Below are 17,958 nucleotides of genomic sequence, written 5' to 3' on the forward strand. Positions count from 1 at the left end.
AAATAGTTCTTAATGACACTGGCTGTATGTTTGGGGTTGTTGTCCTGCTGCAGAATAAATCTGGAGCCTCCCTGGTGGTATTGCATGATGGATCTATCTGTATTTCTCAGCATTGAGGACCCCATTAACCATGACCAAATCCCCAATTCTATTTGCTGAAAACTTTTTTTTAGAAGATGAAAAACACATTGTGAGGAATATGGAGTATGATTTCATTCCTGCCATTTGCTCCAGGAGTGGCAGAGGAAATCAAACTCCACAGGGGGGCCCTGCTTCAAAGCGCAGCCAGAAAACTCCTAGCAGGCCACATTTGGTTACATTTCACACCTCCATTCAGACAGCACGGATCCTGTAGGAAAACTTCCCTGCAGGGGGGTATAAGTCATTCCTCAGAACAAAAGCAACTATCAAACATCATGGAACCAGCGATTTATACATACACCAGATATGTATTTGCGACCCTGTGGCCAAGATGGACAGGCTCCTGCTCGTAGTTGGGAGGAGAGATACGGAGATCTCCCCACAGAAACCTAATAACGGTACCATGTGTGGACTCTAGCTGTAGCCGGAACCCAGACGGACCCATTGGTCCCAGAACCATCTCCCTGTGACCTTCTGGTCTGGAGCTATGGGCCCTAATGGGTTTTGTGGGTCGTTTGGGCGTCCGTATTTCGGCCTAGTTATAAGCTACCGCGGGTTGGTTTCTCACCCTATATAATCCTGTTAGCAGACCGGGCTTATATCAAACGAGAAACTGGTGACAGTATACCCGGGCTGAGGAAGCGCTGTTTCACTGGGGCAGTGAAAAGACTCTCTCAGCTTGCCAGGGTTGTGAGCGAGTGTCTCTAACCCTCTGCCTCTCTGTGCCCGCGTGGACAGGAGGAAACTGTGTAAACTGTACTAAGCTTACCTTACCTGCTCCTCCGGGAGGGTGTAACCTCACTTCTTGGTAACCAGTGACTATACCGTATCTCGTGAGCTCGACGTGAGGTGCGCTATTCGTCACACACATAATGCTTGCTTCCCTTCTAAATCAGAAGATGTTCAGCAGTGCCCTCAGCTCAGAACTGACAGAAACTAGTGGAACCTGGGTACACCCATCCTACTGTTCAGACAAGTCTGGCCAGAAGTGGTCTATATGGAAGAATTGCAGCCAAAAAGCCATATGTTTGAGGTGGAAACAAAGCAAAGTAACTCAACTATGCACAAAAACATAGAAAAATGGCAGCAGGAGCTCTGGACTGTATATGGATGTAACAGAAGGCAGTTTGTTGGCTGAAGAGTGGCAATAATGAGTGTCTGAAGGACACCGTGAAGCATGGTGGAGGCTCTTTCCAAGTCTGGGACTGCAGTTCAGTAAATGGAGTTGGGGATTTGGCTAGGATTAATGGTGTCCTCAATGCTGAGAAATACAGGCAGATTATTATCCATCACGGAGGGGTCTGATTAGCTCCACATTTATTCTGCAGCAAGACAACGACCCCAAACAAACAGCCAATGTCATTAATAGCTGTCTTTAGCGTAAAGAAGAACAAGGAGTCCTAGAAGTGATGATATGGCCCACACAGAGCCCTGATCTCAACATCATCAAGTCTGTCTGGGATAACATGAAGAGACAGAAGGATTTCAGCAAGCCTACATTCAGAGACGATCTGTAATTAGTCCTCCAAGATGTTCGGAACAACCTCCCTGCCAAGTTCCTTCAAAAACTGTGTACAAGTGTATCTAGAAGAAGTGAGACTTTTCTGAAGGCAAAGGGCGGTCACACCAAATATTGATTTTGATTTATATTTATTTTTTGTTCATTCACTTTACAGTTTGTTACTTGATAAAAATAACACTTAAAACTTTACAAATAACACTTAAAATGAAGCATTCTTACTTTGCAGCATTTTTTCCACACCTGCCTCTGGCGTTTGCACAGTGCAGTACATCATGTTACCACATTGGATTTGTAGCTGCTTATGGGCATATCATGTCCTGTACAGGATTTTATGATGACAGTGTACCAGCCACGTCTTGTCCAGTTGGCAAAGTGTTGCAAAATGAATGGTCCAAAAATAAGCATGATAATCCTTCACAATTACTACTTGGCATGTTGGGAAATGTAGCAAGCAGAGGGTAATGAGGAGCTGTGCTCTGGTCTGTTCAGCTTGGCGTACGTTTTTCTTTGACCGTTTTCATTTTTAAGGTGCCCAAAAAGTATAGGCAAGGAGACTACTGAGAACCACAACATGGATGTGTATGTCAGTTAGTTAGTAGTGACAGTTCCACAATGTCAGAGAAATGTTAGAAACAGGGACTTGTTGTGACATTTTTAGGGGATGTAACAATTGGGATAAAAAAAAAATAGGGTAAATGGAAAGAATAATTTGATTTTCTTCAGCTGACCAAAAAGGTTGCATTCAATATATTTATACAGATAACTGTCTTATTTATTTCCCCTCAGTCAAATGACACACTCATCTTAAGAAATCAAGACATGGACATGTCATTGACAGTAAAGACCCCCAAACCGAGGGGGCGAAGACCACGGGCGAGTATTCCTGCAGATGATGCAAAAAAGACTGAGAATGCAAACAAGACTCCAGCAGCACAAGAGGGCACTTTCCCTTGTAAAAAATGTGGCAGGTGGGTAACATGTAAAAATGACACTAAAAACAGCATACAGCTGCACCTCCGCCGATCAGCTCTTCAAACAGCGGATCGGCAGGGGTGCTGGGAGTCAGACTCCTATCAAGCGGTTTACCTATCCTGAAAATAGGCTATCAATATTATACTCCTTGAAAAACTAAATCTGCCCCAGTATCTTTTAAGAACCTAGCAACACCCCTGATAACTTACACACCATTCCCTCCATGGTTCTTGCACAATGCAATATCAAGTAGATCTTGAGACCCTCCCAAGTTTCAGCAGGATATCCCCACATCTCTAAGGTTGCATTCCCCTGATATAAAAAAATGTTTTCCCATTTTTTACTACACTTTTTTTTTTTTTTCTACTATGTGACTCATTAGGGTGTGTGTGTGTGTGGGCATAATATGGGACTGCTGCATTTTAACATCCCATTTAAAGGTTTTTTTCCGGGAGGAAAATATTGATGACCTATCTTCAGGATGTCTAATCGGTGGGCTCCATACCCCTGGCCTCGCCACCCATCAGCTGATTGAAGAAGCCATGGCACCTTGCCGAGCATTGCAGCTACTTCACAGCATACCAAGCACAGCACCATTCAGTGGATAACGGCAGTGCTCGGTATGGCCGCCCAGAACCATCCATTAGAATGGGACTGAGCTGCGCCTAGGCCACGTGACCGATGAATGTGACGTCACTTGTCTAGGAATAGGCTTTTCAAACAGCTTATTGGTGGGGGTGCCAGGAGTTGGATCCCTACCTGACAATTATTCATGACTTCTCCTGAGGATGGCTAATAACAGTATGGCTGCACAACATTTCACATACAAACCATAAACTGAGAAATGGGGATCATTTTAAGTTAAAATGGTAGTATACCTACTAGAAATGTAAAAATTGAAGCTCTTTGCTTCTATGACCATGAATGTGCTAGTCTAACCTTTCTTGTAGTTTATCCTGAGGATAGGCCGCCAGTATTACTCTTGGAAAACCCCTTTAATTGTATTGCATGTGGCCTTTTAGATAACTGATAAATGGACCCCAATTATGCAACCTGTATGGAGTTCAATTAGGATCACGTGCTTCGAGCTAAATGTCACATATGCACTTTTCGGGAATGTGACGTGGGGGTAACTCAAAGTAGCTAGTCTATCTCCACTTGCCTGCAAACTGGGCATAAATCACACCTCCATACAGTTCACAAACCCCAGATACATATTGCCACCACCTCCTGAATTCTGGGGCCCAATAGGTAAGATGGGGCCTTTTTCTGACTCTCCCTCCAATATAGAGGAAAATAGGGATTAGGCAAGTTGTATTTCAACTGTGACACTATATTCTCCACGAGATAAACCCCTAGACTCTTATTTCTGCACCCAATCCCCTTCCTTACGGTCCTGCAACTTAAAGTTTTTGGAACCCTGTTAGACCAAATAATATTCGGGCCAATTATTGAGAACAAGTGAACATAGGAACGGTCCTTTCCAATAATTGGCCTGTATGATTGTGCCGCCGATAAGTCGATAAATGGAAGAAAGATGCCTAAATATTGGCAGCACATCTCCTTGTGTAATCAGGAAAGTGCTGCCGAATGCCAACAGAACTGATAAGGGAGGAACGACATTCACTTTGCATCGACCCGTGTAATAGGGTGGTGATATTAGATTATCCATCGGCGCTCGTCCTGCCCGAACATCAGGCATTTCAGGGTGTATAGGCTTTACAAAATTAACCAAGTGGGTGCCAAATATATGGTAGTCTTCTTCTTACCTTCTCATCACACTTGCATCTCTTGCTTACTTCAGATAATCAGCAGGACTTTTCTTCTTCCAGGGTCTTCTTTAAAGTGAAAAGCCGCAGTGCACACATGAAAAGCCACTCGGAACAGGAAAAGAAGGCAGCGGCTCTGAAGCAGAGTGAAGCGGCTGCTGCGGCTGCTGCGAGGGCAGCTTTAGCCGCGCGGTCCCGTCAGATGGAGAGCAGTGACAACGGGAGCAGCAGTGACAGCGGAAGCATGACCAGCAGCAGCAGTGAGAGCTGTGACAGTTCAGATGGTGAGATATAACTGGAGCTCTCCGCTGGCGCAGTGAGGCTGGAACCTCGCTTCATTCCCTTAACTTTTTTTTTGTTTTTTGTAATTGAACGCTTGCAATTTCTGCAAGAATCAAACTGATGAACAGTAGACTCGGGACTTTTTATCTTCTTAAATTAACTATTTATTTGGTAATCTACAGTGTATCATATGTTTTGGAAAGTAAACCTATATTTTCTATCTTACCCTTGTGCCTGTAAAGACAAGTTACATAAAGAAAAAAAAAATCTATTCTGCAAGCCAACGTTCGTCTTCTTTCCTTTAAAACCTGCAACCAGGAGGCTTCCTAAAGAAACATTTCTGTTGTGGACCTTGCTTGGTTTTCCTGTCACTGTGGAAAGTGCATTTTATTCAGTTGTATTCTTCTTTAGTAGCATTCACTGTATTGGAATGTGGAATTTTGCACAAACCCGTGAGTGCGCTACTGCCGAGGTTTGACATTTTACTGAATGATCATCCGTATTGAAGTTTGTCTATCCCTGCCAAAGATCAAAAGGGCTACTTGGACAGCGGTGTGACCGCAACACTGCTGCCATGCTACCCTTTCAGGACAACCTCCTTCGTTGTCCTCCATCAGTTGTATCTTGGTCTACCTGACGTCTGGGCAAGATCTGTGTAATAAAGTGTGCCTTGTAGCCTGCGCCTAAAGAGCACAAATTATCTGGACACAGTAGAAGCGGCCATTTTATGGGTTAATCTTGTACAAGGCCTCATCCACACGGCAGTGTCTGTATTGTGATCTGCAAACCAAGGATCCGCAAAATGCGACATCTTCCGTGTGCAATCTGCATTTTTCTTACTCCCATTACTATAGATGCCTATAGTTGTTCGCAATACGGACCAAAATAGGACATGCCCTATAATTTGCAGAACAGACACGCGGATGTAAAATGAATGGGTCAGTTTGCAGTCGGTAAAAAATGCAGATCGGACTCGGATACAAAATGCAGTTGTGTGCATGAGGCCTAATGTTCATAGTTTGGGCAGCCTATCCAATCTCGGGGGAGGTGTGCGCTCCGTTTTCTCATATATGTCTAAGTGGGAGAAGCTAAAGACATCCCACCATATTCAAAATGGCTCCCAGAGCTGCTGTCAGTGGGTATGGAGTCTTCATCCAGTTAAGAAACTGTAGTGCTGTTCACTTTGACAATGCACAATCTTCTTCTGGTGCATAGTTATCAGCAGTGATAGGACGCTACACATGGAAATGAATGAGAATCCATGTGTGCACTTACCTATTGTAACCTGATTCTAAATCCTACAGAAATATACAAATTTGAGGAAGAAGGGGATGGACTTAAAGAGGACCTTTCACTAGAATAAAAAACTAGAATAGAAACTAAGTATACAGACACCGGCGCCCAGGGATCTCCCTGCACTTACTATTATCCCTGGGCGCCGCTCCGTTCTCCCGGTATGGGCTCCGGAGCCTATACCGGGAGAACGGAGCGGCGCCCAGGGATAATAGTAAGTGGAGGAAGATCCCTGGGCGCCGCTCTCCATGTCTGTATGCTTAGTTTAGATTTTTTATTCTAGTGAAAGGTCCTCTTTAACTAGAAGCACAAAGGTCCATTTACACAGATTGATAATTAGGCAAATTATTCAGAGATCGCTTGTCCTCGACAATTGGCCTGTGTAGATCACCCGATGCTCGTTCAGCAGGGAATCGTGTCTTTCAGGCCGGCACCAAAAGTCATCTGTGCCGGGCGGCCTGTGTCTAAACAAGGATCTGCTGCCCAGGAGCAATAACTTTCTACGGGGACAATCGATCACTTGTCCTCATACAGTGGAGTTGATTGCTACATGTAAATGCAGCCCTCATCTCTGCTGACAATCAGGCAATTATTGGGAACGTTTGTTCCCGATAATGGCCTGATCTATCGGTTGCTGTAAAAGGACCTTTAGTAGGATTCTGTATTAGCAGGCACCTACAAGGACTGTACTGCAGCCCAGGTCCAGTTCCCTTCTCCAAACCTAATATTCTTGCAATCTAAGATCAGAAGCAGGAAAATATATAAATGTAGACTTTGTAATAAATGAAGCTCGGAAGACACTACCGTGACTTTTCTTTGTAACCTTTAAATTGCGATTTAAAATGGAGTAGAATGGAGAAAGAGGAGGACATTATGGTAAGTGTTCCTAATACCTCTTCCCTTAATTCTTTTTAACTTTAGGGTTGCAATAAAGAGGACTAGTAACTATTCAAGAGCATCTTTTTTTTAGGATTCTGTGTTGCGTAGGAATGAGCGAACTTCATGTTTTTAATTTCAAGTTCGGCGTTCCGGTTTTCTGGCAATTCCATAATCACGGAATATAACCGAATACTATGACGGCATGCACCACAGAAGCCTTTAAGAGGCATTCCGTCTTAACAGAAGTCTATGGGCAGTATAACGGATCCGTCCGGTTTCCGTTATGCAGGACAGGACTCAGTCATAGAATTCTGTTATGTTCCGTGATAACAAAATCCATAACTGAATTGCCAGAAAACCCAAACTTCAAAACATGAAATTCACTCATCCCTAGTGGTTGCGCTGTTCCTCTGTTATTACCCTTTGAAATGTCTGAGTAAATTTGTCCACCATAACATTTCTCTAGTCAGTGGAGCACGCTCCTATACACTGATGCTGTCCTAACCGCGCTGACAGTCGCACTGTGCACATCCTTTTGAAAAAGAGGAATGTTAAAGGGGGTTTTCTAGGAGTTTTATACTGATATCCTATCTTCTGGATAGGTCAACAGTATCTGGTTGGGGGTCCAACACCCGTGACCCCTGCCAATCAGCCATTTGAGAAGGCACTGGCACTCGGAGTAGGGCCACGGCCTTCACTCAGCTCACCAAGCACAACGCCATACATTGTATAGCAGCTGTTCACTTAAATGGGTCTGAGCTACATCTAGGCCACGTGGCCAATGAACACTGAGGGCGCTGTTGCCATCTCAAACAGCTGATCGGTGGCGGTCCTGGGTGTCAGCCCGCTACCGATCAGATACTGATGACCTATCCAGAGGATAGGTCATGAGTGTAAAACTCTTGGAAAACCCCTTTAACACCCAGTTTATTCCTGCGAAAGGAGAGAGACAGAGTTCTACCGTAAGAAAGGAGGCCCCAAAATGATTATTTTATGGGGAACACAAGTATTTGCTAGATGTCGGGTGAGCTGATGGGTCCGTTTTTAAATAACCATCATGTGTGAGATTTGTGGGACATTAAAGCTGTGATATTGGTCCAAAGGACTTCCTGGACTGCATCTGGATGCCCTTACAGTGGTCGCCTCTACAAGGTTTACATGATGTGTGCTCTTCATTACAGCAAGATAATTGTGTAATATTAGGAGACGCACTTACTATCACTCAGTTTGTGTTACAGAATGTTTGGAACCATTAATTTTCCAGCACAACCTTGCGTAAGAATTCTGTATTTTTTAACAATTTATGAAAAAGAAGTCTATAGCTCTACAATGGAAATAAAATCAATGTGTATATACACTATATATGTACAAACACCTACAGTATGTCGTATCTACTTTGTGTTGTAAAATAATAGTACTTTATATGCTTCAGAGACAATCTGTATGTGTGAATACTTTTGAACAGAGTGACTGACACCTGATATAATATTGAATGCCTATTTTTTTTTATTGATGTGTATTACAGTATAAACACATGAACTTAAAATTTGGTATTAATGGTGGCCCATGAAATGCAGTTTTGTAATAATTATAAACCTACCATGTAGAATTATCAGGGACATTGTGTTATTAGTTTCTACTTTTCCAATGCTGTTTTTGGAAGTTGTCGGATGAGACCAGTTGCCACATTCAAGAGACTGTCTAGAGTTCCTGTAATGTGTAACAAAAAAACTAAAAATATACTTTAGTTCTCAAATTCTGCTCAGATCCTCTTATTTCAGAAACCCTTTCCTGGTCCCGGCAGCTCCACTTCAACATTCATTCTGACACAGGTTGTGTTGGTGATGTGCTTGAAGGAACCTGGCTGGCTGATGTCATCAGTGACTGAGAAGGGACCTGGCTGGCTGATGTCATCAGTGACTGAGAAGGGACCTGGCTGGCTGATGTCATCAGTGACTGAGAAGGGACCTGGCTGGCTGATGTCATCAGTGACAGAGAAGTGGACTGGCTGGCTGATGTCATCAGTGATGCAGTGACAGAAAGGGGGTTGGCTTAGCTATTGACCTGATCCAGACAGCAAACGTCAAGCACCCCACAAACAGAGCCTGTGTCAGTATGGAAGTGATAGTGGAGCTGCTGGGACCACGAAAGGGGCTCTGAAATAGGACAATCCAAGCATCCAATTTTGAAAAGTATATGAGCGAGTTTATTTATTTTTTTCCATTTCATAACCAATGAATAGATTTTGCTGCTGGACAACCCCTTTTTTTCGGCCCGGAAGAACAAATTAAAGAGGATCTCTCACCACTCCTGACAAGCCTGTGTTAATAGCTTCATGCATTTGCCATGTAATAACAATTCTGGAGCATCTATTCTTATGACCATATGCTGTGCCATTCCTTTATCATTCCAGCTAGAAGTGACGGCTGAATTTCCAGCAGCCTACAGTGAAGGTCCAGCTGGATGTTACCAGTTGCTGGCAGTGTCAGACTGTGCAGGTCCCCCCCCCCCCCCCCCCCCACCAACAAGTAACACCCATCTGGACATTTGCTGCAAACTGCTAGCAATTCGTTTCATAACTTCTATCAGGAATAATAAAGCAATGACACAACATACAGGTGTAAGAATAGATTCTCCAGAATTGTTATTACATGGGGAATGCAAGTAGTTACTATAAACAGACATGTCCAGAGAGGGGACAGGTCCTCTTAAATGGATTGCAAACCAGTGAAATATGTTCTACCCTTGAAATCTATGCAAGTTTTCTTATGGTTATTAAATTGGTTGTTGGGGATAAAAAATAAAAAGGCTGCTTTCTTAAAAACAAACAGTGCCACACTTGTCCACAGGTAGTGAGTGGTATTGCAGCTCAGCCCTTTTATTTCAGTGGAGCTGAACTGCAATACGTGATGCACGTGGACAGATGTGGCGCTGTTTCCAGAATAAAACCGCCATGTTCTTCTAGTCCAGAAAACCCCTTTATTCAGCAAATGCATTTTGGCTTTCTTGTTTGTATAGAGAGATGCGAGCTCCACCGGGTGGGGGTCAGGGTATAAGATATGCTCCCAGTGCACTAATGTAAAATCCATCTGCTGTACCTTGTGCTCCTAAATCTTAGAATTGTTGACATCTTCAAGACAATTTCTCCATGAAATAAAAAATATCACCAGTAAATGTAATTTGGTAAGTTTTTCTCCAGAGTTGTCGGCGTTCTCTTCAATCCATTTTTGGGAAAGTTTGTCAACAACCACTATGGCTGCCATTACAACTTATTACAGCTTACTGAACTGAAAATTGACTTTATATATTTCCATACGGCTTTGTACTAGGCACGCTTGCCATTTAGATCTGTCAGAACGCCGAATGATCAACTTTACAGAAGCTGTCATGGCAGCTCTATTGGTCTCAGATTAGACGTCTTAATTGGTAATATTTTTGGTTTTATGATGAAATATACATACAGGTGAAACTCGAAAAATTCGAATATCGTGCAAAAGTTCATTTATTTCAGTAATGCAACTTAAAATTAGAATATTGTGAAAAGGTTCAACATTCTATGCTCAAAGTGTCGCACTCTAGTCAGCTAATTACCGTAATCCATACCCCCCGAGCAAAGGGGACCTGAGATTGTGACTTTGGGGTTTCATAAACTGTAAGCCGTAATCATCCAAATTATAACAAAGGCTTGAAATATCTCGCTTCGCATGTAATGAGTCTACCTCCTATATTAGTTTCACCTTTTAAGTTGAATTACTGAAATAAATGAACTTTGTACGATATTCTAATTCTTCGAGTTTCACCTGTATGTCCGGTAAATTCTGAAAATAAGGAAACTAGAACACGAAGAAACCTCCTCCCTTCGTGTAAAGGAGCAGAAATACCCAAAAATGTTGTTTGCCCGGTAGCACATTAGGACACCACTATCTTAAACTAGTCCTCAAGGAACCTTAACTGGTCATATTTTCAGGATATCTTCTATCAGGGTTAGGCAACCTCCGGCACTGCAGCTGTTGTGAAACTACAACTCCCAGCGTGCATACTCTGCTCTTCTCCGAACTCCCATAGAAATGAATGGAGCATGAGGGGAATTGTAGTTTCACAACAGCTGGAGTGCCGAAGGTTGCTGATCCCTGTCCTATAGGAAAATATAAGCTAATATTGGCTTGATAAAACTAAATTGCATGTTGGGGTTGTCTCACTCACTTCAGCAAATGGCATTTATCATGTAGAGAGAGTTAATACAAGGCACTTCCTAATGTATTGCGATTGTCCATATTGCCTTGATTCATTTTTTCCATCACATTATACACCGCTCATATCCAGGGATTATTATGACCACCCTGTAATTCAGCAGTGGTGGTCGCGCTTGCACACGACAGGAAAAAGGCGCTGGCCTCTCTGGTGGCATGGACCGAGGGAAAGTGCATAGGCTGGTGCTTTTTCCTATAGTGTGCAAGCACGGCCACCACTGCTGGATTGTAGGGCGGTCATAACCATGGAAACGGTGTATAAAGTGATGGAAAAACGAATCGAGGCAATATGGACAATCACAATACATTAGTAAGTGCCTTGTATTGGCTTTTTCTACATGATAAATGCCCTTTGCTGTAGTGAGAAAACCCCTGTAATGAATGAGTTTAGAAATCCTGCAGATCATTTATATGCAAATCTGTCTCTTTCCATGCATTATTTATCAGGTATTGCTCCATTTTCGCTATGTGTCAAGTCATTACAAAAGTTACATAAAATAAGCCAAGTACCTTTTTTTTTTTTTTTTCTCCGATCGCATGAAACTAATCTGTACAAATGATCCCCAATACGACTGATAAATGTGTAGCTTATCCCATATAGTTTACCACTAGGATTCTGTCTGGTCTTTGTTTTACTAGCTGAGCTCATCAGGGACTTGTGCTGTATGATGTTGTGTCTAATAGCAAAGTTCAGGGGCATTCACACGACCGTATCAGTTTTGCGGTCCGCAATTTGCAGATCTGGCCCTTTTGTTAAAAAAAAAAAGCCTATTCTTGTCTGTAAAATGGACCAGAGTAGGACATATTCTATTTATTTATTTATTTTTTTGTGGTGCAGAATGCATATATGAAATAGATTGCACTCATCCGATCCGCAAAAAATCCGGAACAAAATATGGTCATGTGAATGGGCACTTAATTAAAGGGGTTTTGCTATCATCAGGATAGGCCCTCAATATCTTCTAACAGCTGATCAGACGGAATGGCTCGAGTCCGACCCAACCGATCAGATATTCATGATGTATCCTGAGGATAGGTCATCAATATATGAAACAAGGGGTAAAGGACGGCTCACCTCCGATTTAAGATGGCAAGGTGCACCAAACAGATGTTGTACCCAATCACCAAAAAATTTTCATTACCATCAATATATGAACCCTGCAAACCCCTTTTTAATGCATTATGATGCAGCATGCTTAAAAAAAAATTACGTTAGACCTCTCCTGACATTTCTATTTCAGTAAATCCTTGTATTCTTTATTCAATGATTCTGGAGTGCCTTTTCATATAACTGTTGTGGTGTTCCTCTGTTATTCCTCCTCAAATTTTATGAATAAATTGATGACTAGGTGTTACCATTTAGGGTGTGTCCTTGACGGTCTGATCCTGTCTAGTCAGTACCAGACATTGTTCGGGCGTGCCGCTTTGACAAAGGGAAGGTATCGTCCAGTTGTTAGTTTAGTCTTAGATTTTGAGGAGGGATAACAGTGGAACAATCAAATAGCTACACGCGAATATCCTCTCTTGTTCCATATATTAAAATATAACTTTTAATAAATAGATTAAAATAGTATAAACAAACCTATTAGACTATTATAATTGTGCGTTAAAACTAGCTGATACTCATTATTGGTGCCATATATCTGCGTGATTGTACAACGTTGTTTCTAGAGCAGGCATGCTCAACCTGCAGCCCTCCAGCTGTTGTAAAACTACAACTCCCACAATGCCCTGCTGTAGGCTGATAGCTGTAGGCTGCTTGGGCATGCTGGGGGTTGTAGTTTTTCAACAGCTGGAGGGCCGCAGGTTGAGGGTGTCTGGGAGTGCACGTCCCCACACCACCACTCTGACTGTGGTGCACACTGGCACAAACTATCCACTCCTAAACATGGGCGTATGTAAAGATATTTCCTATCCCTTTTTAGAGCACATTTCTGTAAGAGATCAGCAAACTAAAACCTAAGTCTGCCCCCCATCATGTTTCACCAGTTAGTCTGGCTTCATCAGGGGTTTGTGACCGTTACTGGGAAAGAACTGCAGCAGAAAGGACACGCTCTTCAGCTGTAATATGGAGAAAACTACAGCAGAAAGGATATATCCCCTGAGCCGATAGCCTGAAGAGAATCTAGTAGCAATGACTAGGGGGAGATCTCTGGACCAATGTGCAGTACAGGGATTGTCATGTACTATATGATGTCTGATTTTGATTTTTTATATCAATCTTAGCATAACCCCTTTAATGTCAGACCACTTGCTGCCAGTGTTCAGCTCTTTTGGCAGCTGACGTTGGTCAAGTACAGTGTTAATGGCACTGGATCCAACAGCTTAATAGAGTAGCATAGACTATTAGTTATTTGCATACAGCCCAGACCGGGGCCTGTCCCGGCGGCGGGGGCTCCAGGGGGTAATATCTTAATAAGCCGTATCCCTGTAGCAGACTGTTCCGATGTTGATCAATGAACATGAGGAATACGTGGAAATGGGATATGTCCCCAGTAACACGCTGTGATCTGTATTGTGTGTGTTGGAGGTTACAACCCTGTATACGGTGTGCTACTTGAATACAATATATTTGTTAGAATTCTTTTTTTTATGGCTACAATATAAAAAAAAAAAATCTGTTAATTATCACCTCTAATTGAGCTTTTTGTCTTTTGTAGACTAACCAAATCAGATGGGTTCTGCTGTAACTATGGTTACATATTCTGTACAGTTCTTATAATTAAAAATCTTTTCATAGCTGCCAACCCTCTCTCTATGGACACTGTGTTCCTCATAGATAAACTCATGTTTATTGTACAATAAGGGACGTCATTGTATGGACAGTGCGGATGACCCCTTCGATATTAAAGGGGTTGTGCGGTGGCGTAATATTCATGACCTATTTACAGGATAGGTCATCAATACTAGAATGGTTGGGGTCCAACTCCCGGCACCCCTGCCGATCAGCTGTTTGAAGGGGTCGCAGCACTCAGTTGAGCGCTGCTCCCTATTCAAAGTTTACCTGTGTGTCAGCTCCTTTGTAGCACTGCGCAGTGTAATTATAATTGCTCAGATGTGGCATGCAGCTAAGCGGAAGCAGTGCACTGACCCCTTCAAACATGATCAGCAGGGGTGGCGGGAGTGGGACCCCACCATTCTGATATTCATAACCTTTCCAGAGGATAGGACATCATTGCACAAGCCCTTTAACGTCTGGGGTTTTTCCACAATGAACATTTTATCACCTACCTGCAGTATGGGAGATGAAATGTTTGATCACTGGAGGCTCCACTGATACGAGGTGGGTCACAGGCCCCACGTTCTTCCTCACTAGTATGAATGTGGTGTTCCATACAAGCTCTGGTTACAGAGAGAGCCAGGTGATAACTTTTTGCTCTTTCGGTAAGTCCTATAGAGCAGTGTTCTTCATCAACTCCAGTCCTCGGGGCCCAACTGTAGGTCATGATTTCAGAATATCCTATAGAATGAATACCTCTAAGGCCCCTTTCACACGGGCGAGATTTCCGCGCGGGTGCAATGCGCGAGGTGAACGTATTGCACCCGCACTGAATCTGGACCCATTCATTTCTATGGGGCTGTGCACATGAGCGGTGATTTTCACACATACCTTGTGCGTTGCGTGAACATCGCAGCATGCTCTATATTGTGCGTTTTTCTCGCAACGCAGGCCCCATAGAAGTGAATGGGGCTGCGTGAAAATCGCAAGCAAGTGCGGATGCGGTGCGATTTTCACGCATGGTTGCTAGGAGACGATCGGGATGGGGACCCGATCATTATTATTTTCCCTTATAACATGGTTATAAGGGAAAATAATAGCATTCTTAATACAGAAAATACAGTAAATTAGGGATGGAGGGGTTAAATTTTTTTTTTCTATTAAACTCTCCTTATCCACTTGTTCGCGCAACCGGCTTGTCTTCTTTCTTCTTCTTTGATGACTTGGGGGAAAAAGACTTGTGGTGACGTCACTGCGCATTTTCCCGCACGTCACCCGCAACGCCCCTGTAAACCCAGCCTAGGTCCTGAAACATTGACACTCATTATACCACCTGCTCAATACTAAAGAAATGCTCTGGCCTGGCGGCTTTCTTCTCCTATGTAAAGCCAGAAACCCATGAGTGAGTACAATTAGAGCAACTCGCACCGTGTGTCAGTGTGAGGTCCCGTTCTGACCTCTGCTAGGATCACACAGCAATGTAATGACTTATACTTCTGTGTGACCCTAAGGGCTCTTTCACATGAGTGGATGCCATGCGGGTAATCCGCTGCGATAAAGAGAGCCAAGCCCCGTCCCGGACAGCAAGGACACAAAGCATTAACATGATTGATAATGCTCCGTGCCTCTCTAATCACGGTGACAACTTTATCTACTGAATTACAATGACCGCATTATGTCAGTGTAATTCAGTAAATTCCAGGACTCTCAGGGTCACCCAGCCTTATAAATCATTATAATGCTGTGCCATCGTGGCAGAGGTCCGAATGAGAACTATCACTGACGCACGCTGCGAGTTTCTCACATTGAAGTCCCTTGTGGTGGAGGCGGCACATTTTACTATAGGCCACTGGTGTCTGATTCTAAGTAACTACCTAAGCAGTAAGGTCTTAGAGCCATCAATGGAAACTTGAGAACTATTTAACTCTTTATTATTTCACACAGTCAATTTTGATTGTTGTACAATAACGTTACGCATGAACATCATACAACAGTATAAAAAAAGAGAAGGTACAAGAGTTAAAAAAAAAGGACTAAGAATTTGGAAAGGGATGCATAAAATTGTCAGCAATGTCTTGAGACAGCCTTTTAGTAATACCACAAAAATACCAGCTCAAAAAGTATAGATTTTTAATACAGAGCAGATCTTGGCAAACACAGTATGTACATGGTCTATAAAGGTATGTCCCCCACATACAGGTGGCAGAGGCTAGACACTACTTCTTATAGAGAACAGGATTATGGCCAATACTTCATGGTTTTCTGACTGAAACTGGTTGTCCTACCATAAAAACGTATCCCCTATCCACAGGATCTGAGGAGTCCACTGATCATGCCAATGGAGCAAGGGTCACGCATTCGCAATGCAATTTCTTTCAACTCTACTGGATTGCTGAAGAGTAGTACATCATTCAGCTATGTCCGGCCGAGACGAGACGAGTGGTAGCACACAGGTTTGACCATCAGTCCCTTCTCTCTGGGGACTCAGGAACCCCCTTCTAGTAATCGGTGGGATCCCCACCAGTCAGATACTTATCCTGTGGATAGATTATACGTTCTTATGCTGAGACAACCCCTTTAAATGGAAACAATATGTAAAAATTGCCGTTTTTGTACTTCCCATTTAAAAAAATGTGTTTTTATACTTAAAGGGATTGTGTCATCTCAAGTATTGGTGGCATATCGCTAAGATATGCCACCAATGTCTGATAAGTGCAGGTCCCACCTCTGTGACAATGTGTTTCGGAGTATTGGTACTCTGAAACGTGTTGTCTCCAAGGTTACCAACAAAGCGATTAAAATCATCTTATCATTCTGGTCTTGTTTGCGCCAGGAGGTGTCCAAGTTGTGCAGGCCCTCCCTATTGTCTGCATCCTTTTATCCGTTCTGTTCACTCTTAACGGAGGGTTGGCTACCCAATGGTCTGAGGATCTGAAGACATGGCAGCGCTGACCCACTGTGTCTCCATGCATTCTAATACCGCTCTATAACCATTAGACCTGCTACCCCCATGAGCACCTCTCCCCTTTTGTGTTCGCCACAACTTGCGCTATTCATTTCTAAAGGACCTCTGAAAATAAAGTGCGCTGCTCGGCTATTTTCAACACTCCCATAGAAATGAATGGAGGGAGGGAGGTCGCCCGCCCGTGTGCGGTCTGCTCTCCTTCACTTTGCGGGCTCCGTTCTAGAGATAGGTGTGGGTCCCTGAGGTGCCACCAATGCTTGAGATGACACAACCCCCTTAACATGTAGTTTTACCAATGCAGGAGAGCAGAACTGACATCAGGATAGGGGATAAGTGTCTGATGGTTGGAGATCCAACTGCTGGGGAAGCCCTCCATCATAAGAAGGGGGGTGGCTGTTGTCCCCTGTTTGAACTGAGTGGCAGTCGTGCATGTCTGCTGCTGCACAATTCAACCATATGGGGCTTCCACAGATTGCAGAGTACACAGGACCGTTGGTCTCGTTATCGGCAGGGGTCCCAGCAGTTGGACCCTCACCCATCAGACACTTTTACCCTATCCTGTGTTGCTGGTCGACAAAACCCCTTTAATGGATGAGACCAATAACCTATCACTGTATTACTACAATATTTTCTGTGTGCTTCATTTCAGATGGGAGGAAAAAATTCTATATTCATCCTCCATTTTGTGCAAATAAAATAGATATATATATTTTTGGAGCGTTTTCTTCACCCTGATACTGTTTGAATGGTTAAGATAATGCTTTCATACATAAGGATGCAAGTAAAAAAAAAGGAAACCATTCCAAAACATATTTTTCTTATATACAAATAACATTTATAAAAAAAAAAAAATTATAATATTTTTTGATCGATATATTCAAATAATTTAATAGGATACCAAAAATAGATTAGGAGGCCTCATCCCCGTCCTCGTCTTCTTGCTTTATGACTGGATTTCCTGAAAAGGCAAGAACGGGTATGGGGTTAGATTGTTGGCAATAGCACTGCCCTGCCCCCTGGTGGTAAATATAAAGACTTCACAATCTAAATAACTCCTCTATAAAGCGACTTTTACGCCGTTTGCACCAGAAGCATACGTCAAATGTATCCATAGGCCCCTATTCACCTGATGTATACCTTTTTTTTTTAATACAGTAGCAGACTGT

General features: G+C 43.0%; 2 protein-coding genes across 5 annotated transcripts in view; one reads left to right on the top strand and one right to left on the bottom strand.

The window, feature by feature from the left end:
* MIDEAS (mitotic deacetylase associated SANT domain protein) overlaps positions 1-17,958 on the top strand; it is a 98,608-nt gene that overhangs the window by 79,531 nt on the left and 1,119 nt on the right. For 3 of the 4 annotated variants that reach the window (XR_005774871.1, XR_005774870.1, XR_005774872.1), the window contains exons 12-14: positions 2,450-2,631; positions 4,468-5,611; positions 11,288-11,291. Coding sequence is in view for 1 of the 4 variants with exons in the window: in XM_040412318.1 (XP_040268252.1) it covers positions 2,450-2,631; positions 4,468-4,699 (414 nt within the window). In the remaining 3 variants the exon portion in view is untranslated. Of the gene's footprint in view, positions 1-2,449; positions 2,632-4,467; positions 6,020-11,287; positions 11,292-17,958 lie in introns of those variants that run through there. The other variant, XM_040412318.1, reaches the window with a different exon arrangement.
* DNAL1 (dynein axonemal light chain 1) overlaps positions 16,638-17,958 on the bottom strand; it is a 34,484-nt gene continuing 33,163 nt past the window's right edge. The window contains exon 8 of the mRNA XM_040412319.1: positions 16,638-17,750. Within this exon, the coding sequence (XP_040268253.1) occupies positions 17,701-17,750 (50 nt within the window). The 3' untranslated portion in view covers positions 16,638-17,700. The remainder of the gene's footprint in view (positions 17,751-17,958) is intronic.

The sequence above is a fragment of the Bufo bufo genome, chromosome 11 (genome assembly GCF_905171765.1).
Source record: "Bufo bufo chromosome 11, aBufBuf1.1, whole genome shotgun sequence".
In the NCBI taxonomy this organism is placed as follows: domain Eukaryota; kingdom Metazoa; phylum Chordata; class Amphibia; order Anura; family Bufonidae; genus Bufo; species Bufo bufo.